This window comes from Echeneis naucrates, chromosome 15 (genome assembly GCF_900963305.1).
Source record: "Echeneis naucrates chromosome 15, fEcheNa1.1, whole genome shotgun sequence".
Classification (NCBI taxonomy): domain Eukaryota; kingdom Metazoa; phylum Chordata; class Actinopteri; order Carangiformes; family Echeneidae; genus Echeneis; species Echeneis naucrates.
In genome coordinates this window covers 6,735,588-6,760,691 of record NC_042525.1, presented here as the reverse complement: position 1 = coordinate 6,760,691, position 25,104 = coordinate 6,735,588, and the positions used below count along the sequence as shown (strand labels likewise).

The window sequence follows — 25,104 nt, the reverse complement described above, 5'->3', positions numbered from 1 at the left end:
GGTAGAACATAAAGGGAAATTAGTGGAGTCTGAATACCTAATGACCATACAGCGCAGCAGCAGCTCTACATGACTTCTGGATTTACTATCACTAAAACTGCACCCACTTCTCTCTTGAATTTTCATCAGGGTGAGAGGGGCGTTCCAGGATTGCCAGGAGACCATGGTGAAAAAGGCGAGCCTGGAGAGAGTGTTATAGGCCCGCCTGTGAGTATGATGTTGTATTGATTGGTTTGTGTCTCCCACATGCATCATTGAGTTCAAAGTATAAGAATTCAGATTCTTGTCTTGAAGCATTGTAAGAATGAAATCCTCTTTGAATATCAAGATCAGTGTTCATATCTCGAATGAAAATGCTCATCATTACTGTGAGGTGTTGGTCTAATGCCCTCTACCTTCATCATATATGCTCTACTGCTGTTTGAACCTCACAGATTTGATTGTGAGTGAGTCTGCTTTCATTTTTGAAATACAGGATTGTTGGAGACAGAGAATCAATAGAGCAAAAGGTGTCTAACACAATTCCTTTATTGGATCCTGGGTGCTAGAGGGCAGATTGTGTTAACAAGATGTATAATGTGTTCTTAGGGCCTCATGGGACACCCAGGAAAGCCGGGAATGGAGGTCTGATTCCACAACACACAAACATGTTCTATTATTTTTCTTCCCATTGATTAGCAAGTTTTGCAATCATTCTAGAGTCCTTATAAACAGTAACTGTTTATTAACTGTATATTAATATATATATCAATATAGTTAAAATTTTGTTTTGTTTTTTGTTTTTTTCAGGGTGCTCGTGGACCGACTGGTTCTATGGGCCCTCCTGGAGCTCCAGGAAGAGAGGTGAGTGAAATCAGTCTATACCTCTACTTACTCACTACCTCAAACATTGGCAAATAAAAGATGGCCAGAAGCATAAAACTATGTGAGCTATCCACTATGAAGATGAACAAGGACAATGTATCACAGCTCCTGGATATAAATCCCCACCAACTGAGATTGCTGTGAAAACCAAGATAGAGTCTTGCATGTTTGCTTGCTGTCATTTCCTGAAAGATTGTTAACGCTTTTCTTTCTCTGTCTATTAAAGGGCTCCCCTGGTAGACCAGGCCCTCCAGGCCCTGCTGGACCCCCAGGTGAACCAGTAAGTGAGAAAATCAAATTTGTTCTGTCTGCAGTTCAGCATCACTGATTGCAAACTACTAAGTTCGCCTTAAAGCACAAGTCATTATTTGGAGTCATGCTGCAATTCTGGGAGAATTTGCAGGTAGTCACTACTGTTCAGTAATAAACAACATTTTAGATGTTGTAGTTTACAATTGCTGCTGATGCTGCAACAAACTGACAAATCTTTTTAGTTTTTTGTAATTCAACTGAGCAACATTTATTGCTGCTATGATAACTGTATGGTCAGTACCATGTGTGCTGCTGTTGCTATATCAAAGCCTTGTAAATTTATCTTTTTAATCCCTTTATATTCATGTGCTGTAAAGACCCGTGAAAGACATTTATAGTCCACTTTATGTTTATGAAAAATACACAAGCTGCAATTTAAAATGTTTGCTCAACTCCAGAGAACAACAATATTGTGAGGACGTGAGGATCCTATCCTCCAGCAACAAAGTTATTAAACTGCCTCTTCAAGCGTTGAGGATCAAAACTGAAAATGAAAAACTGAAACAGAATTTTGTAAAAAAATGTTTGGGGTAAAATCACATTTCTAAAGGCGCATAAGGCAGTCTTATAAATTGATGTTTTGAGCAATTTACAAGCTGCGGTTGCCAGAACATACAAAACACACAAAAAAAAAATCATGAAAGATTTGTTTGTGTCAAAATTAAGACTGTGGTGATGCTTCATGGATTTTTCTTTTTTTGTGACAGACTGCCATGCCAATCGTCGGAGACATGGGTGCTTTACTTAAGGTATTTTATCTTCATAGTTAATGATAATTGCATCTTTTCAAAAACAACAACAGGGAGAGGGAAGGAAAGGGGCCTCTGAGTTCGTATTTAAGAATGTTGATTTGGAAGTTTGTATGTTGACTTTATACTTATATATGGATGCTGTCAGTTCCAAGAGATAATAAAAGCCCTCGAGTGCCTCCATCAGGATGAGTGGGAGAAGTATCTTCAGGAAACAGGCTCACAAGTTTTACTCATTCACTACAGGTTACACAAAAAAGTCAGAATTAACTTTTACATAAGGAATGGAGACATATTGTCATTTCCTCTGAACACATGAAGGGTCGTACAGATATACACAAACAAATCTATTCAACATTGTTATGATTATGAATAACTTATAGGTCTTAGTGGAGGGAAATAGCTTCAAATAATGTACAACACTTAAAATAATATATTCTTAGTTTACCTTACTCATTCATTTTTAATGGGTAGCACTGTCTTAACATCAAAATAAAAAAAATAGCATTTTCTCTGAGATAATGATGTATAGTGACAAAACATGGCCTCTAATATTAGTTTATAGGAGTAAGTTTGATCAGACACCATGGAACTAAGAATTCACCACAGTTTAAACATACTATTCTCTGTATTTAGAATCCCATACAGAAAAACCTTTGAGAACAGCTCTCACCTTCTATGGTTTATCATAATTTCCTCAGGTAGAATTCCCTTGTCACTTCTGTTCACCGTCATATGTTAAAACATTTGATTCCTTACCAAAGATTTTTTCCTTCCATAAACCACATGGCCTCCATCTGAAACCATTATTTGCTCCCTTTGACATTGTGTTGCAGCATGCTCGCCATACTTAAAGGTTATTGCAACTTTGTTCCGCTGTTTCGTTTTTGAAACAGTGTTTCAAATACAGAATGTGCACTGACAATTTAAGGCCAAGACTAATATCAGATCAAGTGCTTCTTTTGTGGCTTTTTATAATAGACAGACTCCGTCAAAACCATTACACCTTTACTTTCTCTTTTTCTATTGACTGAAGCAGATTAGTCACCTTATGTGCTGTGGTGACCTGCAGGGCAGCACTTAGCAAAATCAAAGTATTTCAATTTTTAATACTTAATGCACTTCAACTCAGACAATAAATAATGTGCTTTTATACGACTGTTCACAGATTGATAAAATTGATGGAATGCCAGTGGTGTTGTCCTCCTCTATCATTTGCTCCTTTGGAGTCAACTTAAGTGCTCTGTCAGATTAAGCTACTGTATGGAGCCGTCATCAGAGTGGATTTTTGGCACTCTCATTAATATTCTAACCTTGTTGCCACTTACAAAAAAGGACTAGACACATCAGGCGCTGGCATTTTACTTTTCATTCATGAAATCAATAATATCTTGTTCTCATGTGCAGATTTTGTATTTCATTTTCAGTTTCTAGTTTAATGCAGCTTTTTAATGGTGCAGTATGCTCCCATTTTTTCTGCCTACCTTCAACATTCCTGGAAGGTGCAGTGCTGTTATCAAGCCTGGATCATAGACTATGATATTTAAGATTCTCACCTAAATGTCACAGTCAATGAATTTGACAAAGTTCACCACTCACCTGGATGAGAGACACTCATGGTGGGTTCACATTATTTCTGCTGTGTAGACATTTAGAGCGCACTTTGTGTCAGTGGAGGTCCTGTTGTCCACCCAGGGGATGTGACATAAGAAAGGGCGAAAATGCAATGCTATGGCTCGACTTGATGAAACCTTATCCTTGCCACAACTTTTGTTTCCTCCCTTGCCTGCACTGGTAGAATGCTTGCAGTTTGTGCCAGACAAGATTCCCAGGACTGCCTGGGCAGAAAGGAGAAAAAGGGTCCCCTGGTGTGCAAGGAGTAGAAGGCATTGTGGGAGAAAAGGTACAAGTAACAGCATCAATTTAGCAGGAATTTGGAACAGACATTGTAGACCTGTTTTTCTGACCATGACACTTATCATTACATGGCACATGCTACATTTCCTATTTTCCTATTTGATTGAGTGCATGTGTGTTTACACCCATATGCATTGTGTTATTGTGTATTGCTGTCCTAATCAGGGAGATCCAGGTGTAAGAGGACCCACAGGCAATCCTGGGAAAGAGGGCCCGAAGGTAGACAAGAAAATTGTATTCTTCTGTAAAACAAATGTACTTAATGTATTTTTTAATGTGGATCTGAATTAATTAAGTGTTTTCCTTGTAGGATCAAAGAATCTGCAAAACTATTAGTCTCATTTCACTATATTGTTTATTTAAATGTATGTTTAATCTAGTGTAAAAAGATTTACATTGGAAAACTCCTTTCAGAAATTGCTTTTTGGATTATCTCTAGAAACCTAGCCATCTGTCCTACGACTCATATTATTCTGTGTGCTCATATGTGCTTGCTGCAGAAATTGTTGCTATGGAAACTCCTGTATGTTGTATCACTGTGAAACAGGCCGGGCAATTTGAAGTTGTGTTCTGTAAAGGGGGAAGTGACATTTTGAAGTTTATACCTATCAGCCTTTAGTTTTCGGCCTTTTCATGTCCAGTGAAAAACATTCACTTTTCTATCCCTCACTGGCTCTGCTTTCCTGCAGGGAGTAAAAGGAGAGAGAGGGTTCCCAGGACCCACAGGAGATAAAGGTGATGATGTAAGTGAAAAAAATTTAATCTAAACAAATTAATTCAGTAGTTATCTAACCATCTGGAAGTCACTGTGACATTGAGAGGTGAGGTTTTCAAAAGAATGTAAATCTATTGTAATGTAAGACTTAAGACTTCAAGCCTGTTTACTCTGAAAGTGTTTTATCAAAAGATGCTATTAAAAGTTATCCACAGTAGGGCATGTGCACTATGCCCTACCTTTTGCATTTTTACAAGCTACTTTATGAAGAAAGTAGTGTGCCATGCATGTGCATGCGTGCTCATAAAAAAAAACAAGGCAATTTTTACTGAACTGCAATGACAACAGACTACCTAACAATAACCTAGATTGTATCAGCTCAATAAAACCATGTTTTATTTCGTAGTTCAAGATCATTTTTATTTATTTATTTATTTATTGTGATCATTGAAGATAACACAAACAATGCAATTTCAGAATTACAATAAACAATACAAGCCTGCCTTGTAAAAAAAAAAAAAAAAAATCATACATATGCTCTGCAAACCACTGTAACAGCTGAATTGTTTCACAGCTTATACAGAGACAAAGTAGTATGAAAAAGCATTAACATTAACAGCAGCCATTGCTGCAAACAGAAAGGTCTGATTCACCCTATACAGAATTGTCTATCTCTGTGGTGTACCATTTCATGTGATTGTGTTGGGTTGAGAGGATTAAGACCCAAAAGCAGAACACCAGACACAGTACTGCGAGCAGAGATGGGCTATTTATTGTAAGATGCAAGGAATTTGGAGAAGAAGGAAGAGCCAGAATCCAGAGTCCAGAGTTGGTTGGAAGGCAGGTGGTGTACGGGCCGAGGCTGGCTGACTGGTGGGGGGAATACTGAGGCACAGGTAAAAAGAATACAATTTAGGTTAGGGTTAGGAGCAACAGGAACAAAAGGTAACAAGTCAGACTAGGTCGGCCGTAGCATTAGTACCACATAAGTAACTGAACAGCGTCTAGTGGGGTGAGCTGCACTTTATACTGCAGGGCTTTATGAGTTGATGATGAGCAGCAAGAACTGGTAGAAGCACAAGGAATGAGTGAGAGGCATGACAGATTGTTATTAATGACTTCCTAGAAAACCTTTCGAGGGAAGAAGAACACAGGTGGACCAACACATTACACAACACCTTACTCCTTAGAGAGTTTCTTTTTACTCTCTTGTGAGTAGCCAGTAATTTAATGGCACATGAGCTGTTGGCTTGGCGTCCACACTGAAGGACTTTAGATGTTATCATTTCAACATCCTACTTTAGAGCTAAGAAAGTATACTGTAAGCCCAGTGTCGCAGTGAAATGTAAATGTGAGTGTTCTTTTCATTAATTATGTAAGGCCTGATTATCCTCATTGTCTCCTACAGGGGCCTCAGGGTGTACCAGGCCTTCCTGGAGTGACCGGTCGGACAGGAGGCCAAGTAAGGCATCTGCCATTCATGTGGCCTGATTTTATCCAGAGCCTCTTTCATTATTCAATAACATCAGGACACAAAGAGCGTTTTTATGGGTCTATTTTATTGTAACGTGTAAGGTTTTGTGCTCAGAGCAGATTTGTTGCAAGAATGGTCTTCTGTTTCTAGGGACTTATGGGCAGACCAGGTCCAATGGGCCAACCAGGAGCCAAAGGGGAAAAAGTAAGGTGTTCATTTCATTTAAGAATTGATCTATATAATGCAAGGAGTGTGTATATATTCCATGGTTTTATGTATGTTACACTATTCGACTTCACACATCATGTTTGCTAATATTCCTGCATTGTTTTCAGCTAATGTAATTGGTTGTAAGTATAAATTTGTTTATGTGCTGTTCCGTAAAGTGTAGGTCTTCATCAAAATAAAAGTACAATTTAAAATACAATTTAAGATGGCAAATCTGATCTTGGAAGCACAGGTGCTTGAGAGGTTAGCGTGCATGCCATGTTATCGCAGTGTCCTCAGTTCAATTCCAGTCAAGGATCTATGCAGGTCATTTCCCTCTCTCTTTCCCTGTCGGCCTCTTTGCAATGTGCTAATTAAAATAAAGGCATAAGAAGCCCCAAAAAAGGACAATAAAAAGAAATGAGAAGGCTTTTTTAACCAAGACATTTTTTGTCTTTGTTGTTGTTTCATATGATCCTTTTTAGGGAATCTTCGTCTTTTTCTTAGGACTCGTATAGGAGATTCCATATTTACAGATTGCATAAGCATGAGACTGAGTTAAGATTTGGAGGTTCACAGATATGTCTAAGATGTTCCTGTGGTTTGTCTTTGGCAGGGAAATGAAGGACTTCCGGGCAGACCGGGGCTTCCAGGGCCTCCAGTAAGTTCTTTGTGTTTGAATGCGAGCCAGCTGGTGATAACAAGTCCCAAAACCTCTGAAATGGTCAGGGGTTCTGTGTCTGTTCAGACCTAATGCTAAGAAAAAAATCTAAACATTAGTTTTATTTTGCTTTCACCAGGGCCATTCAAAGAGCTTATTTTCACAGATGCGTGTGAAGGCCATAGACATCTCTTCCTAAAGAAATATAATCAGGGCTCTTACATTTCACTTTGTCTAACTGTGTCCTATGCAGAAAAAAAAAACATGATGAGCATACATACAGTAGAGATGTGATGAAATTGTAGCGACCTGCACACTGGCATTGAATCATGTTCCCTCCCTTTAAAAGGCCACTGAGTAAGCACTTCCAAAGGCAAATCTATAATTCATCAGCAGTCCCCTTGAACCTTCCGTGCCCCCCCACACCCTAGCCTCATAAACTGCAGTCTAGGAGTACAGGGAATGGCTCAGTGGCGTGAAAAGGGCACAGGCATCCACTTGCTTCTAAATGAGAATCTTGACTCCCACATTTACAATAGCTGCCCTCCACCAATGTATCACGAGAAAAACATTCTTAAAGGTTCTAATATGTCCAAGAAAACTAGATTGCCTAGTTCTCATAGCTCAATCTCTTAATCTGTGAGCTCTTTTGTGTTTCCGAGATACTCTTGTTTCTTTTAATCACAACTAGCAAAGGGATTATCAAAACATGTCTACTGTACTCAGTTTTTTCTGTTCTCTTTACTTCTCACTCTCTAGCACTCTCTCTTTGTGTAATCACCAAATGAGCTATTGATCTCTCTCATGTAGCTTTTAAAGGCTTAACACTGTATAAACGATCAAGACCTACTGTACAGTTATCTGTAGACTCTTAGTGACTAAAACTCACTGAGAGGACATGTCTGATTTTCTGCTGATTGTGTTTCAGGGTGTACCCTTTGTGGAGGGCAATGGGATGAGTAGTCTGTACAAGCTGCAGGTAAAGACTTTTAAAATTACTTCAACTTAGTGATAGCATTGTGAGCCATTGAATGCATAGTACAGAGCCTTCAATCATTTGTGGCTAAAACGTGTTTGACCCAGATTGTAAAATGTGTTTTCATAACATGAAGAATGTCATTTCAGAGTGGTGGAGGTAATTTAGGACCCCCTGGAGCTCCTGGTGCGCCGGTAAGAACAATCACTATTATGCCTGAAGCAAATCTGTAACAGTGTATTATGGAGAAATACTAGCACATTGGCATGTTGATACTGTATAAGCCACGGAATGTAGAAGATCTGAATGACGAATAACCTGACCTGCTTCCAGTGTCATCTCAGCTTCTGGGGCCCTTATTTCACAGCCAATTATGTATATTCAGAGCGGATGGCTGTTGAAGGCCAAGAGGCTTCCTGATTTTTGAAAAGGTGTCTCTCAACCTGCCCCAGGACACACTGCATCATTGATATGTAAAATGGTCTTAGAAGTTCAGTTGCTCGACACAATGCAAAGCTGAGGTGACCCAATTTTGTTTATCAGCTCCCCCTGCTCCTCCTTATCAGGCAGTTTGTAATCTTGTCCATTCCTGAGAGACCTTCACTCACAGGCCCCGCAGGGATCCATCCACCTCAACGAAAACACTTAAGGTGGTAACAATAAATAGACTCTCCAATATCCCCAGTGCACGATGAACATGAACCAAAGTTAAATCTTGAGGATAACTCTCTCAGTACTGCATCCATGACAGCCCAGCATCCCCTCTGGAGTAACCATAATGAGAGCATCTTCATCACGGACAGAGCTCCATCTTTTTAATAATTCCCATTTTTTATGTGGACAATGCTAAAAAAAATTGAATGCCTGTCTAATATATGCAAATGTCATGTCATAATGAGATTGGATTATGAGATTCTGGTCATCATTTCTTGCATGAGTGAGTTCCATATTCTACAATGTACAATTTATAGAAAGAAATTGTGCGCAAAAGGTAGAGCAATGATGAAAACTATTAATTTCACTGACAATAAGTTGGAGTAGCCACATGTCATCTCAGGTTATATTTCATATTTTTATGGAGGCAGTATCCACATTCATGGAGGTAATCTGTTGTTTTACTTTTTTCCTCTCTTTTCAGGGTCCCAAAGGAGACCAAGGACCTGCAGTGAGTTGAGGATTTTCATTCTGGAATATATTTTTATGAAATATTTGTCTGTTTTTGTGTTGCCAAAAAATAAGACTTTAGAGCTGCCAGTTGCTTTCTATTATTGTCTCTGTGGTTCTCTACAACCAAGTCAATACACCCTCAAGCTTGAGCACTTAACCGCTCTTAGTTGAACTTCAACACACAGCAAAAAATGATTACTTCGCCTGCAAATATGAAACTGTTGTACCATATTGCCAGTAGGAACCTATGAACCCTCCCTGTACATCACATGCCCACCCCCCAACCCCCCCAAAATGATGCTTGAAAAAAATACACATACACATGGAGACAATTTGACGCATTGACATGAATTCTTTATTCTCACAGGGCCAATTGAATTTTTTATTGTTATGTTGCACAGTGATTTTTCACCAAGATGTTAATTTGACACTTTAATAAATTGTGTGAGTGGCTCCAGTGCTGTGGTGGAATTGCCCCAATCTGTCTCACAGCTGATCCTCTAGCTGGCCCACTCTCCCCTTAGCCACACTCGCTTATTCACGACAATCTACATGTGTGACAATTACCTGCACAATTTGTCTATGTCAGCACCAGTTGCCCCTCCATGCAGTGTGATGGCATTTTCCCATGGCAGCTTGCACAAGATGAGGCAGATAGAGGCCATCACTTGTTCAAGCGCAGGGAATGGGGCTCTATTTTTAGTGCAAAAAGCAAGTCTGATTGTGAATGTCAAATGGGGCTCTTTTTCTATCCCATCTGTAACCTACAAGGTGTGATAGCATGTGTCATAGATCACATAATATAATACACTCGGGTTGAGTTATTGTCCTCTTGGGATTATCTTTGTATTGACACGTGAAGGGCTGTATTAACAGCTGGCTGGAAATATCAAGAGATGAGAGGACAATTTGTCAAATCTTGGCTTCTGCAGAATTAAATTTACTTGCCTTCAATCTATAACTGTACACTACACTGTACAGCTGTAGTCTATATTTGCTTGTTTATGTATAATTTTTACTTACAGACATGTAATAATGTCCTTTACCAAGATTACCCTCCAAAACTAGGATCTTTCGTGGTAGCAAAAGTAGGGAACTAAGTATCAGTAGTAGCTGCTTCAGCAGATACCTTTTCCTCTAACAGGGCGACCCAGGGGCAATGGGTTTACCTGGACTGGAGGGACTACCTGGTGCGAAGGTAAGCAGAAACATTAGCTCAGAGAGAAGTCTAATCTGCCATGATCTAACCCGGTTACAAAGGGAGGAAAAGTATTTTCTCATTCTTTTATTCTCATATCCACCAGAAAACAACATTTAACAAAAGGCCAGTGAAACATGTCATGATAAGTTAACTGATGGGACAACAATGATGCAAAGTCATTGTTTTTGGCTTTTCTGAAAGACTGGCTGAATCAATTTCAGGTTGAACATTTTTTTAATTGGAAATGCAATAATACTAGAGCAGTTTGTAGGGAAAGTATGTATATTATAATTAACCATCCAACAACAACAAACTTAACAATGCATTTGGAACTTTTCACAGCTTCCTGTTGTAAATCTGTTTATAAGACCCGCTGTGTGCATGCGTGCTTGTGTGGGCACTCACACATGTTGCCCTTTAGAGATATATTATAGATGTCAAAGTTGGGACTAATAGTTGTATTTACATTGATAAGGAGGTATGTAATAAATATGCGTTCATGATTTCTTTGAGTAATTCGACCTAAACACAGGCTTTTAAACTTTCTTTTGCATTTGTCTAAACACTGAAGTGTGTAGGCGCTTTAATTATATCCTGGTTACGTCATTTCTGATATCACTACTGTATGAATGTGTCTGCATGATATTATAGTCATTTATGTGTATTCCTTATGTACTGTGTGTATCATCTAAATGACACATGTTGTGTTTCTTTCAGGGTGATATTGGTTTGCCTGGTTCACCTGGGACGCTAGGTGCTCCAGTAAGTATGTTTTGTTTTTTTGTTGTTGTTGTTGTTGTTGTTGTTGTTTTTCCTCAATGAATTTACCTTGACACATACTCCTTCGTGATCAATCTGTTGTTAAAGTGTTAAAGTCTGCTCCTGGCAACAAGTCAATGATGTTTCATGAAGCACTCAGATTAGTCCCATAACACCACATTTAAGAAATCGGATGTATACCTGTGCTCTGTATTTTCTGAACTGAACTGTATTTTCAGTGCAGCTATAGTAGCAGTTGGTTGCTATATAATAAATGGGAGGTTGCAGGGGTGCAGTGGATATGACACCATTGAGGACCTGTCAAACACTGTCTGTTCTCCTATGTTTGTGATTGACAGGGGAAGCCCGGCACTCGTGGAGAGCCAGGGATCCCAGGAGAGCCGGTGAGATGCAGCCTCTAACTCTCTTTGAGCTGTCAGTCTATGCGTCATTCCTTTGTCAGTGCCGATTGACATTGCCTGTCTGTGTTCTCTGACAGGGTGAGAGGGGGCCACTCGGAGAGACAGGATTCCCAGGACCCGAGGGACCGCAAGGTGTTGCTGTAAGGAGGCTACATGAATTCTGTTGCTCTTCTCTTAATAATGAAAAGGAGATGTTGCTAAAATACTTGCCAATAATTCCAGGTTTGATATAAAAACGACACAGTCTTCTTTCATCGTCGATCAGCAGCTTGTTTTTTCCATTACATTAGAAAAAAGATGAGTCAAGGACAGTATGGCTATAATGCTATCAGGTGTCCTAGAGATGATTACATTCTGCTACGTAATTACCATCAGAGTTGGTTTCTGTAATTTTCCCTGTAAGCGCACAATGGAACAGTGTTCACGCAGCAATCAGGATCATTATCCTTTGGTTGAGATATCTCATTAACTGTGGAGATTACGAGTGCAACAGTGCTGATCCAATCGAAGGTGGAAGCTGATACAGAATGTCTTTGTTTGTGTTGCACTCCTTGAGCAGGGCAGACCTGGAAAAGATGGAACTCCTGGATACAAGGTGAGTAGTGAAAACACGTTGCAAATCCCCTTATAGAAAGTGCTTTACATCAGCCAATCTACAGAAAGATGGCACAGCAGATTTTTACCCCCCCCCCCCCCCAAAAAAAAAAAAAAGCTACAGCATCCTGAGTGCATGAAACCTATTTGCATATTTGAGATTTTAACAATACAAACTAAATAGAATCCTGCAGATTTAAGGCTTTGTTGACTTTTAGTCTTTTTACCCTAATTATACAGTTAATGCGTTCAGGCAATGATAAAATGTTTGTAATAGAGGGCAGTAGACACTTAGATTAAATATGCATTTTGCTGCCTGATGAACCTGGTCAAAATTGAAACAAATGGTGCACCAAAATCTCCTTTTAAGTGACTGATCTAATACATTATACACTATTTACTACATAAAAACATACATACAGAATGGGCTCACAGCATGTAGCGCTGATCAGCCATGAATAGCCATTCCCAGCACATTATGCAATCTAATAACCAAACCGGAGTGGCTATTAATATTTCTGTTTTGCTGGCTGATTAGGTAGGTTTTTTTCACCCTACATTTTAATGACAGTCCCAGCAGTTTATTGTTTTCTCATTATTATTAGTTAATATTCTTCCATCAAAATCTCATGACAGAACATAGCCTTTATTCTCATGACTTTCTGCCATGGTGCTTGACTTTTTGGTGGGGCAACAGTGCCATCTAGCAGACTGTAATGCTCCTTCATCCACACTCCTTGCACACTGCTTTGAGGTTTAATGTAATACTCAGGGAAGCATATTTCAGTGGGCAAGATGATAGATTTAAGCTTCCCATCAGGCACTGGGGAATACAGAGTACTGCAGATTAAAGCAGGCAGGGGAGAACACCATCACAAAGAGATGCCCGCTTTAAAACCACGTCATGCCAGATTGTCTTTTGCATGGCTCCTGTAATGCAACAGGAAAGTGATACAAAGATGCTCCCTAAGGTATTGCTGTGTGTGCAGTAAAGGAAAGCAATGAGTAGTGACGGCGGGGATTGGAAGACGCAAGATGTTGTGACATGAAGCCAGAGACAGGTATCCTCCTCTCGCTCCTACATACAGTAAAGACAGCGACAGTGGGAAAACAGGTATTTCTAAAACAAAGTCGGAGTGACACAGAGGAGCTGTGACATCGCAGAGGGTGGAACCCTATACAAAGAGATATTATGCAAGCAATACACTTGAGCTCAGTAAGAAGCAATCAATGCAGTCAACTGAAAAAATACATTTCTAAATTCAGGCAATTCAGGAAACCTTTGTTCACTTTTTTTCCAGACAACAAACCAGAAAACCTCTGCAAATATTACAGTAAATGTGGTTTTAAGTAATATCAATCTCAGCTTCATGTCTGCAAATTAGAATATCAGAGTTTTGAATATTTCTGAACATCAGTGCCTGGTGTGAATGAGAAGCTCTGGGGGATGCATCATATCATGTTCACATTCCAGTTTACTTCTTGGTCTACAAAAAAGCCTAAAAAATGCTTTTTTGCTTTTATTTCTAAGGGAGCTACAGGTAGAACAGGGGACAGAGGACCCAAAGGAGAGCGTGTAAGTAGCATCATTCCTTAAAAGAAGCTGTTTTGTAAGACGAAGACTATATAATTTCCAAAAAATGGTTTGAATAGTTATGAAAGTCTTTCCTTCAGCATAAATATGACTAATCCCTATAAGCACTGGATAAAGACATTTAACGCTCACTACGGTTTCCTATTGTATTTGCACGGCAAAATTAAAGAGCTCTGTCACACTTCTGTAGTAATCTATTGCAAATGCTGGTAATGGAGGATGCAAAAATACGCTTTTAGCTTTAAATTTGGCAACAGAACCTCAGGACAAGCGACTGACTGGAGAAACGGGCCACTACGTACAGCATGTTTAGTGATACAGTTGGGTATGAGTCTCACCTGAAAATCAGACTGTCTGTGGTGTAATTTATGCCAGCCATTGACTTATTTACAAATATAATGCAAAATATTGTGTAGCATCATATAGAGTAGAGATAAGTCTGTGCTTCTGTAACACAGGGTGATGCAGGAATTTCCGGGGAAAGAGGTGTTCAAGGTGAAAGAGGTCGCCCAGGAGACCCTGGTCCTATTGGACCCGTCGGACCACCTGGCCAAAAAGGGGATCCTGGCCCTCCAGGAGAGTTTGGCAGAGTAAATGTCCTGGTAAGTTGTACCTTTGCAGATATTCAGAGAAAACAAAGACTGTCCTTCCACGGGATCAAAACCTTAATCATCCTTCTTCTTTCCTCAGCTTGTGTAACTAGTTCAGTTCTCATTCTCCATGTGTAAAGTGGTGCAGCCACAGATTTGTGGATGAAACATCAAACAAGGCTGTGCAAGGGAGGATGCTGTTCTCTTTCTGCTCAACACTTCCCACTCCTGATAATCTAAGCGCAACAGAAGGTCATAGAGGGAAAGAGATAGAGACAGAAAGAAAGACAGAGATATGTGGGCGTGCCCAGAGCTCTGTAGAGCAGTGAAAACACCTCCGTGTGTCACAGACATTTTACACACATTTTGCTGTACGCAGTCACAACAATTATATAACATTCACAGCTCAGATGAAAAGCTGTTTTGAATGCAAAGATTCAAGGTCCAAGGCTACAGTGTTTTGACATTGCTCCTGAATGATCTATCAGTGCAGAAAACTTCACGAACTACAAAGAGAATACTCTCTTTTTCTAAAGCATCTTGCTCTGGTTTCTTGTGTCAAACCATATATTGTTGTATAATTGCTTTGACGTTGGAGCCATAAAGAGTTGACATGACAAACTACTATTTTCCTCCTGAGCGCAGATCTGGACATAAAGAAACAGCTCAAAATCTCTTTATAGACTTATAGCAAATTTAATGCTCCCTGCTTGAATTTGTTTTACTTTCAGCAAGCTTGAAGGTGCAAATGTTACATAATAAAGCAAGATGGGATTTTACTGAATCATTCAAAAAGAGCTTAAGAAATCTCAATGCCAGCTGTAATAGGTTCAGTGTGAATGTGAATCTATCAGGTATTTCTTCAGGTTTCTATCATCAGTGGGAATTACATGTGTTGAGATACAGGTGGGTGACAGATTAAAGGAAAAACCATGGTATGGGGTTTTTATAATGGCGGTGGACAGTCCCATTCGTGTTTAATTGGGTTCAGATTTGGTGACCATTAAAGGCATAATATCATTTTCACATTCATTAAATTATACACTCCTCATGGCATATGGATAAGAGAATTGTCCTCTCATTTGTCCACACATTTTGGTTTGCTTTATCGCTCGTCTGCATTCAACAGCTATCCACTTTATTTTCATGCTGTGATGACTGTCATGTCTGTTGGTCTCTTCTGTTGCCAGTTCAAAACATATTTCAGGAAAATTTTCTGTTCTTCTCTCTTCACACAGGATGATCCCAGCTTCATTGAGGAACTAAAAATGTTAATTCGAAATGAAGTATTACGGGTCCTTGAAGGTACATTTTTTTTCTAACAGCAGCCTCTGTTTTTTCTTCCTTGTGTCATCTATGCCTTTTCCAAGTGAAGTGTTTTTGTTTTTCTTATCTTACAGAGAAGCTGTCCAGAGCAGCCATGCTAAAGAAGACACCTGCAGGCATCTTGGCTTCACAGGTCCAAGGGCCCCCAGGACCTCCTGGCAAAGATGGATTACCAGGCCCACCAGGAGAGCCTGGACCTCCAGGTCCTCAAGGTAGGCGCTTTGAGGAAGGCAGAACTGCTGAGCCATGATACAGCCTTTGAAAAATAACCAGCCCTGATACAATATAAAGAAGAAATAATATTCCTTACAATTGAAAACTGTGAGTGAAAGTCAATTAACCATATGTTGTCTGATGTTACTGAATGTTTATATAGCCTAGGCATATGTGTAGGGCTCATTGGTGCATTGAATCTACCAATTAGTCCACCCACCATATGCTGTATCACACATGGAACCTACTGAATTTAAAGGAGGCAGCATTTACTATAATAAAACCAGGTCTGCAGCTTGGCATGAATTCTGCTTAAGATGTTTCTCTGCATGTTAAGAGGTGAGATTTAACGTTGGTAATTGACTGGTTTGGGGCGAGGGCACCAATGTAGGCTAACACTTGGATTTTGCAGGGATTCATGGGTATTTTTCTCTTGCTTACACCCACATATCAATGCAGACTGAGGGGCGGGAAGCAGAGGAAAGGCCAGGAGTGTGGTGCACAGCGACTCTATGGGAAATATGAAGACAAACGAAGAATTGGCTGTGAATAAGAGAAAGTATTACCAGTGTGGACAGCAGAGAGCCACAGTGTTGATACCTCACTCCAGTAAAGAAAGCTCCTAAAATAAAAAAGGAGCGTAGTCAGGAAAGAGGGTGAACATTCTTTATCAAACTGATAATAACTTTCTGAGTGCTGAAACATTGCTGATGGTTTGCTGGTTAGGCATAATACCTCAAACTTGCCCAGATGTATATTGTGTCTGCAGCAGAACTATGACATAACTTTTGAAGAGGAGTGTAACACGTATCGGTGCAGATCAAAACACCGTGGCACCGGCTTTTCTCTTTAAGCTTTGTATCTACCTCACATTATTGAAGACCATTAACACTTCAACTCACTGGTATAATATAAATGCTGCATTAATTAAAAAATAATATGGTTAATATAAGTAGTATTTATGCCGTGTTAATGCCTTTTGCATTGCACAATTGGGATTTTGCTCTGCCTGGTTTATTTTTTTTATGCTTCAAACAAGTGTTTTATAGGTCATTATTAATGCAGCTTTGCAATAAGTATTTATTGAAAATAAAGAGGAAAGTTATTTCCCTTGATATATCAAAAATTCAACAACTTCTTAATTTTTTCTTTGCCTCCACTCAGCTGGGGAGAGAGTTTGGGGTAATATTTCCTCATTATTTCTCGTCATCCTTCGCTGGAGACTGTGCTCCTCTGGAATATCCAATTTGACTTCTTCTCCAATAAGCCAAAATGAATTGTTTATGGAGAAAAATAACCCCTCTGTTGGATTCACAGTCTTTTTTTCCTCTTGGTTAGATTTCACAATGGCGAAAGTCTCAAGCTGGTAGAGAATACCCATAAGGATGCTGAAAAGCATCAGTTCTTTTTTGTTACTTTTTTCCCTCATTTGTTTTTATTGAGTGTTTCTTTGTCTTTCTATTTATCTTTTACCTCTGAGATCATTATGGAAATTCTCGCTGCTGTCATTGTGTTTTAAGTGCATATTTCAAAAATTCAACATTGTGTTCTTTGAACATTTTTTTACTTTGTATTTCAGTTCATTCTGTGCATTTATTGATACTGACTTAAGCAAAATGTCTTTTATTATATCTGCATATAAACTGTGTTTCAGAACTGCTAATCTTTGTGCTGTACAGTATAGAAATATCAGCAAATATCCCCCAGTAATTAGTCTATGATAGAAAAAAGTCTCCTTTTAAGTCGTAGCAGGAATAGATGTTGCTGGTAATACTGTTTACAGCAGCATACAGCAGGTGTAAAAAGTGCAATCTTATCAATCAAGCCTGAAATCCCACCCAGTGGAAATATAGTTTTTTACTAATGTGTTTTGTCCATTAGTGCCCCTAAACTGTGTACGGACGTTGTGTGCCATTTTCAGTTTATCACTGTGCACTAGTCCAGCATGACACCCAAGCTCATTGCCCTGTGTGCTATTCAGGATTTTTTTTTTGCTTAAGGTACAGTGCTCTTTTCTCCATGGTACGTCTCCTCCCTGAATGAATACCCCAGGCTTTGTGAGTGTTGACAGAAGTCTCGTTATTGCGACAATGTGTGGATAGCCACTCTCTCTTTGAGTTGCAGTTTTGAGGCGTTCATAAGCCTTTTTTCTGAGATTTTCTCTGACATGTAAGCATTGAAGCATTACTCCTTTGGGGCAGGCAGTGCGAAGCTTTCAGTGTTTCTGATGCACTCCATGCAACTGCTGGTCTTGAGACTCCATTACTTTTAAGTGCCCCATGGGGAAATATTCTCACAGCCACACATTCTTACTTCGTATACTGCTGTTTTTGAAAATTAAAGACTTACTGGCTTTGCATGGAGTGAAAAGGTTTGCTGCCCTGACTTGAAGACACCCACACAAATCTGATACACTAAGCATGGATGTGTGTCTGACACTGCTTGTTTTTTCATCTTGGATGTAATCCTATGACCAAAAAGAAAATGGCTGACTTTTATTTTATTTCATTTAATCTTCAAATGAATGACCTGGCAGAGAATTATATTTACTTTTAACTTTATCCTTGTCAGAGTCTAGTTATCACGAATGGACATGGTTGTTTTTTGCATCTGTTGCATCTGTTTTCTCCAGAACGAGCTGACTTTTAATTACACCTCTCTTGTCACTCTCTGAATGCCTGCAGTGACCCAAATGTCTGACCTGTGTGTGAAAAAAGCGTATTTGCTCTGTTTTGAAGTCTTCAAAGATGGAGAACTGTACAAGCCCACCACGCCTTCTTCTTCAAACACTAAGGCACAGATGGATTGTTTGATGATTTTTATTTTGACAGGATGTCAGTACTTGTTTTTATTATTCAGAGGCTTGGAATTGAAACTAAAAATCCAGAGTAGCCTCTTTCTATATCAACTACTATGACTGCTTCCCTCAACACAAGTACATACTTGAGACCTGACATTGTCATTGTGTTGATGATGTTTCTATCATCAAGAAGTTAATCTGTAATGTCGGTGTCACTGCACAGACATATTAACATGTTATGGCATTGATATTAATCGTACTAACTGTGCGACATAGTCCATAAACATGACGCTAAGAAGATCTACTGTTTCTTTGCAGTATTCATATTCAGTGTTGTGTCTGCCTGCAGGGTACAGGGGTCAGAAAGGAGAGCGAGGCCAGCTAGGTCTGGGGTTACCAGGAGATCCAGGAGTCATGGGGCCACCAGGTAAGAACACCACACCCTAATCATAACCCATAAGAAGCATCTTAGTTAGAGGATATATGTTTTTCGAATCTGGTCCAATTAAGGTTCAGCTCACTGGTTCAGCAAATTCTAAGAAGGAAAGGAGTGATACTGTTGGGGGGAAAAAAACTAGTCTGTCACAGACACTGAGAAGAGTTTCGGGCCTTTTTTTTTTTTTTTTTTTTTTCATTAAAATCATTGAATTAATCCTGTTCTAGGGCTTAGGTTTTATTATTTTACCATTGGCAACTAAACAAAACAGTAAACTTTTGTCTTTGTGCCATATTTGTCACACGTGATCACAGGATCTCCTCTATATCTGTCACAGTTCACCAAGGTTTGCTAACTGTCTAATGAAAGAAAGGAGATGAAATACATGTCCCTATACCATCAGGGAATTGGGGTTGTGTCATATTGCAAACCTGAAATTCTATTTCACCCTTCATTTGATATTTCAGCACATTGGAGAGCAACACAGCTCCCAAATTGCACGGTTTTCTAAAACTCAGGGACCCCAGTAGATGAGAAAATGTTGCAATGACGTCCATTCTCTGAAGTAAAATCCTAGCTTGGTTTTGTCTTGGACAAAGTTTCACTGAACACAACTCAAATTGGCAGCTTGTCCCCTGGTCCCATGAACTAAAAAAAAAAAAAACCTCCTTGTATCCTGGAGCATTGAGAAGTAGATTAACTTTCTGACTTCCAGTCTGTGACTGGAGAAGTTTATCACAGAGCATATATTCACTCAACCTACTGTGTCTATGTGCATAATGGATGTGTAGGGAAAAGGGGATCTGACTGTAGCTCCTCTGGAGAGAACAAATCATGGCTGGTGAAAGACATCCTCTTCAGGGCCACAGAGATAGGAAACACCTTCGACACAATGGGCGGGGTGAGACTTCAGCAGTACTTACATCTTGGGGATAGTTGGATAGCACTTGAATAAAATCAATGTGCCAAGCCACTGTTCTATGTTTTTCCTGAATTTAGATTTACAAGTCTCTTGACGATGGAGGATTTTTTTCCCCTACCAAAAGAGTTTGTCATCTGGCCATCATAGTGAGGGACAGCCTGTCAACAGGGACGTGTTCCCTCTGGACCATCTGTAAGCTCATAGAGACAAGCATAACTGATTCACATGCTGCGTATCTGCCGATCATCTGACATTGATTGGTGAGGGCAGGGTACTCCCTGGGCTGAGATACACACAGGCAACTACCACCTCACGTCTATAGGCAAGTTAAACTCACCAGTGAACCCAAACCTGTTCATCTGTCAGCGTAACCCAAGAAAAGGAAAACAAGTCTATTCAGGTTTTAACCCAAAACTTCCTTTGGACCCAGAAGCCTCTTGCCACCCATTCACATAGAAAAGACTCCATTTTACCAGGTTTGTTAGACAGAAGTCCTCCCGGCAGGCCACAGTCTCCATTTGATGTCTTTGCTTCATCTCCCTGTGACCTATCTTGATAGTAATTACTTCTGATGGTGCTGTTGCTAAGTTATGCACACCTGAAGTGCATTAGTTCTGTGCTATTCTGAAGTCTAATTAGCAGGGTTAAGCTAGCAGCTGTTAGCATTCAGCTGAAGTCTTTGGCTGATCACTGATTTAAGAAGTTGGAAAGTAAAACTATTTTTATGGCGCTATGCACCTTTCTATTGATGGTAACAGAAGAAGTGGCTAGGGCAGACAATGTGTGTGAGCAGTTAGAGGAGATGGATGTGGCAGTGAGGAAAAGGGCAAGTTGTGTTGTCATAGGAGAGAAAAGAGCAAAGAGTCTCTATGCCTGTTGTTGTACGAACTGTGGAAGAGCACCCTCGAGCTGTGGCTGCTCTGACTGATGTAATGAAGAGCTCAATGGTAGTGGAAGTTTTTTTTTTTTTTGTTTTCTTTTCTTTTTCAATTCATGGAGAGAAAACAGAGGAAATGAAACTGTTACTTGTGTTTGTACCGTACAAACACATTGTTCATAGAGACATGGGGCCGATGCCGAATGTGTCTCCATTCTAACAGCTGTTGCTAAGAAACATGAGTAACTAATATCTGAGATAATGACCTCACCATGTTATGATAAAAATATTATACTATGTCATAAAATCCACATTCGGAATAATAATAATAATTAATAAATAATAATTATTTATAGATTTTAATGCAATTAACCATGTTAACTGATAGGTGCCCTCAGCAACTTCAATAACATCATTTGTTGTAATTGCAGTTCGCTTTAATGTGAAACAACAAAATTAAGTTTTTTATCATTATCTTACCTCAGGCAGTAAGTTGATAAAATATGTCAATGTGATTTATTGGTCATGGTATTAAAATATATATATGCATATAAAGTATCTTGTAGCTCTTTGGCTTTAAATAAGTCATGTATCAGTATATACTGAAATACAGGATGTCACAGCTTTACTAAGAAAGCTTGTGCAACATGTAGTGTTTCACTACTCTCATTTGTAATTCTGTGTCGCTTCTCAGAAAGGTGTGTGACCATGTGTGTTTGTGTGAGGGAACATCTGCTTGTCTGTTTTTTCACTAATGCAAAGCTCTACTGAACAATGATAAGGTGCATCTCAGCACGGGAATCAATAATGTGTAATTTTCTGCCAAGGCCCTCCTGGGATCACTTCCTCAGGCCCTCCTGGATCTCCTGGGCCTCGTGGACCTCCTGGGACGTGTGACCCTGGTGACTGTCTCCTTCCATCCCTACCAGCCCAGCAGAGTGGTTTGGGCTAGGTAGAATACAGACACACAGTCTGGGTTTTTTTTTTTTTTTAAGGATTGCTGTTGGTTTGTTTTGAACAAAATGGCAAACCTTATATTTTTTTCATTACCCTGCTTTTAAGTTGGTTTTTCTTTCTTGGTTTCACAGCCCCTACTTTAAATTGATGCATTCCTTGTCAACCCTAATTATGTCATTCAAGACCATGAAATGACTTTATTCTGTCAAGTTCACTCCTGTCTGAGAACATGAGCTTAATTATTTGTTTGTCTCCTCAATGGGTATGCCTATGCACTCTTCTGTTCATATTCAGATAGGCCAATGTGCTGGCAGAAGGTACATCTCCTTTGTAAGTGAGTGAGTGAGTGTGTGTATGTATGTGTGTGAGAGAGAGAGAGAGATTATTTGAATGAATATGGTCATTTTATGAGTAGGTGTGAGAAAACGGCAGATTTTTGAAACACCTTATACAACCAAAGTGCAGCAGATGTGTCTAATATGGAAATTATTTATTTTAGGCTCCTTCCTTTGAAATTAGTAATCATTAATGTTATTATGAGGAAGAAATTAGCAAATTTTTTGATTATTGCAATGTTTCGTCTACTGAAATTGTGACTCATGACACATTTGCGTTGTGAATGATAAATAATTGTAGAAGAATCAGCAGTGTAGTTGCTGAAGATGTTTTTCTGTGCCAGTACGGAGCTCTCGCCATATCTTTGTCAAACAGCAGCCTACAGCTCTTACTGTTCATCTGAAACTGTAGGGCACAGACACCAACTTCCACATCGAAATGAATGTTCCTTAAGTGTTGTTTTTTAGAGTGTGCTGTGACCTCTCATTCACCTTTTCTGTTGATCTAATGTGTAAATAAGTTGAAGGAGTGACTGTGGGGTTTTCTCTTCTCTTCTGTTTTGTTTAATGGGGCTTGTGATGGGACCTGACAATGTAATTACAGTACATAAGCATAAGCTTAATGTGTCAGTGTAATGACACATTAAGGTTCCCACGTTTCTTCTCACTCATCGGAGTTTTCAGTCCGAGCTGATTGTTAACGTATATTGTTTACAGCGTTGTGGATGATGATTCCTCTGGTTTTATTTGTATATTTTTGGTTTTCCGTCACACAAAGGAAATTGGACAACTACACTACCACTTCAGACATCTTACTGTTATACTCATAAATATACTTGAACTTGTTGTTGTTTATTTTTATTTTACAGTATCATAATGTACATTCTGGTATTTAACTCGCTGACCAGCACTGTGTGTCACTATGTACTGTTGGGTCTGTGGGGAAACTTAAGACTGGAGTTTTGACTTATTTATTTCTGATGTTTCCCGGTGTTCTCAGCTCATTTCAGAAAGCTTTGAGTCAGCTTCACATTATTAGGGATTTTGATTTACCTTCTTCAGAAACCAAGTGTGGAAGGCTGAATATCTTACTGAGGACAATCACAATGAAAATATCAAAAACCTCTAAGACAGGAAGCATTCATACTTTGGGCTTAAATGTATGCCCATATATTTGAAGATTTTCTTGGAAATGTGCAATTGACTCATTGAAAAGCAGACCTGAACTTTAGAATAATGCCCAATGACAAACTTTTATTTGGCAGAAAATGATAATTAAGTTGTCTGTGGTATATTTTACTTTTTCTTGTGCTTTCTCATATTCTGCACTGTATAATGAAAATTTGACTCAAAGGCTCAAAGTTTTCTTTTAAGTTTCCTGTTTCGATTAATGTTTGAAAAATTCTGTGGGTGTATCTGAACTTTTGTGATGCTATGAACTCATTTCTATCTGAATTTCATCCTTTAAGATCTGTCTGGCACTTTTCTTTTTCCACTTCATGCCTCACATCATAGAAAGTCATCATGCTTCTTTTACACATGTAAATGATAATTCACATCTTATTCTGAAGCTGCAGAGGATTTATTTTTTGTTTAATATTTTCTCAGCATGTTGGCTTGGATTTTATCTTAAATTTTATCAGTGTGAGTGGGTCTAATTTTAGGGTATGGAATCAAATGCGTGCCACTGACTCCATTTGTGAGTTGAAAGAGCCCCCTGCTGGATATGGATTTATTTTATCATTTCTTTTAATATGAATAGAAAACAATCTTTCTTTGGGTTATAGGCTTCATAAAATCCTTTCTTTCTATTGGCCTGCGTCCTTTCATCACCCTAATTTTCCTATTCCGCTTAATGGGTTCCCCTTGGAGACAATAACACCGACCTTGACCAAATTCAAATGAGACAGCATCAACAAATTAATGGGATTTGAACTTTTTGGTGCACTGATGAGAGACCAGCTTTCTGCATGTATTAAATTTGGATGGAATTGATATTAATGTGCATTATTTTGCAGTTTTCATTTAGCTCAACAGTACAACCAGGTAAAACAAGAAAATAAGCTGCTGATGTCACAGCCCGCTTCGTAGCTCTCCCACTTAATTAAGATGAAAGCAAACACTGAAGCTTAATTTGAGCATCCTTTAAATAAAATGGTATTTTTGATAAGATTGTCAGATAATACACAAATTACTTAAAACTATACTCTTGGTTTTATACATCCACATCTTTCATTTTATGCTGATTGTTCTTACAGTGGTGTAGCCTGATCCTATTGCCACATATAATCACATCTTGTAAATAAGCTTGTAATGAGGGGGAACTTGGATCAGTCTCTCAGCATGGTCCTGGATTAAAAATGTCTCCCTGCTGCTCACACTGCTACCCATCTCTGTTCCTTTTTAAGCCTAGATCGTGTTGAGTGACTTTAATGTGTGTTTTTGAAAGTCTTTGGTTGGATATCTACCTCAGTCTTGGTTTACCACATGTCTACATCATTAACTATTTAACACTAACTGTTGCCTTTCACTGAAAAAGCAATCCGAACCTTATGTGTATGTAAACAGATATGCTGCAGTGCTGAACTGCTGATGAAACGTCTGGACAGTAATGATAATCTAGTGTATATGTGGTTACCAGGTATCAGAGGTTATATTTTACACTTCCCATTGCAACATCTTTTACCTATACTGATTAATGGCACCTGCCTTACACGTGTGCAATAAATGTTATTCAGTGCTTTATTTCCTTTGTTCTCTTGTATTTTGTGTACTGACTTTGCTGAGGTTGCAGTCTAAATCAAATGGCAGTTCTTATTTCCTATGAGTTTCATATTTGAAAGTTTTGTTTGGGAATTACTCGCAGCACTTAAAATTTTTTTCTGTTTTTCACAATTTTAATGGAATGGCTTTCTTTAAGCTCTCCAAATGTTGAGATGTGTATGAAACCTGATATGAATGAAACATTAACCATTTTTTATTCTTGCCCTTGGAAACAGCTGTTGCAGAAAAAAACAAAAACTCTAGCAGGACATT

The 25,104-nt window shown here is 39.0% G+C and overlaps 1 protein-coding gene across 3 annotated transcripts in view; it reads left to right on the top strand.

Annotated features, from left to right (window-relative positions):
• The window catches only part of LOC115055795 (collagen alpha-1(XIX) chain), an 88,748-nt gene extending 63,956 nt beyond the window's left edge, over positions 1 to 24,792 (top strand). For all 3 annotated transcript variants that reach the window (XM_029521819.1, XM_029521818.1, XM_029521817.1), the window contains 25 exons: positions 130 to 207; positions 589 to 624; positions 790 to 843; positions 1,091 to 1,144; positions 1,884 to 1,925; positions 3,724 to 3,828; positions 4,008 to 4,061; positions 4,532 to 4,585; positions 5,966 to 6,019; positions 6,182 to 6,235; positions 6,855 to 6,899; positions 7,828 to 7,878; positions 8,025 to 8,069; positions 9,014 to 9,040; positions 10,187 to 10,240; positions 10,961 to 11,005; positions 11,362 to 11,406; positions 11,502 to 11,564; positions 11,984 to 12,019; positions 13,550 to 13,594; positions 14,071 to 14,214; positions 15,441 to 15,507; positions 15,603 to 15,740; positions 18,891 to 18,968; positions 21,604 to 24,792. In XM_029521819.1, coding sequence (XP_029377679.1) covers positions 130 to 207; positions 589 to 624; positions 790 to 843; positions 1,091 to 1,144; positions 1,884 to 1,925; positions 3,724 to 3,828; positions 4,008 to 4,061; positions 4,532 to 4,585; positions 5,966 to 6,019; positions 6,182 to 6,235; positions 6,855 to 6,899; positions 7,828 to 7,878; positions 8,025 to 8,069; positions 9,014 to 9,040; positions 10,187 to 10,240; positions 10,961 to 11,005; positions 11,362 to 11,406; positions 11,502 to 11,564; positions 11,984 to 12,019; positions 13,550 to 13,594; positions 14,071 to 14,214; positions 15,441 to 15,507; positions 15,603 to 15,740; positions 18,891 to 18,968; positions 21,604 to 21,728 — 1,593 coding nt within the window. In that variant the 3' untranslated portion in view covers positions 21,729 to 24,792. The remainder of the gene's footprint in view (positions 1 to 129; positions 208 to 588; positions 625 to 789; positions 844 to 1,090; positions 1,145 to 1,883; positions 1,926 to 3,723; positions 3,829 to 4,007; positions 4,062 to 4,531; positions 4,586 to 5,965; positions 6,020 to 6,181; positions 6,236 to 6,854; positions 6,900 to 7,827; positions 7,879 to 8,024; positions 8,070 to 9,013; positions 9,041 to 10,186; positions 10,241 to 10,960; positions 11,006 to 11,361; positions 11,407 to 11,501; positions 11,565 to 11,983; positions 12,020 to 13,549; positions 13,595 to 14,070; positions 14,215 to 15,440; positions 15,508 to 15,602; positions 15,741 to 18,890; positions 18,969 to 21,603) is intronic.
• Positions 24,793 to 25,104: the final 312 nt, after the last annotated feature.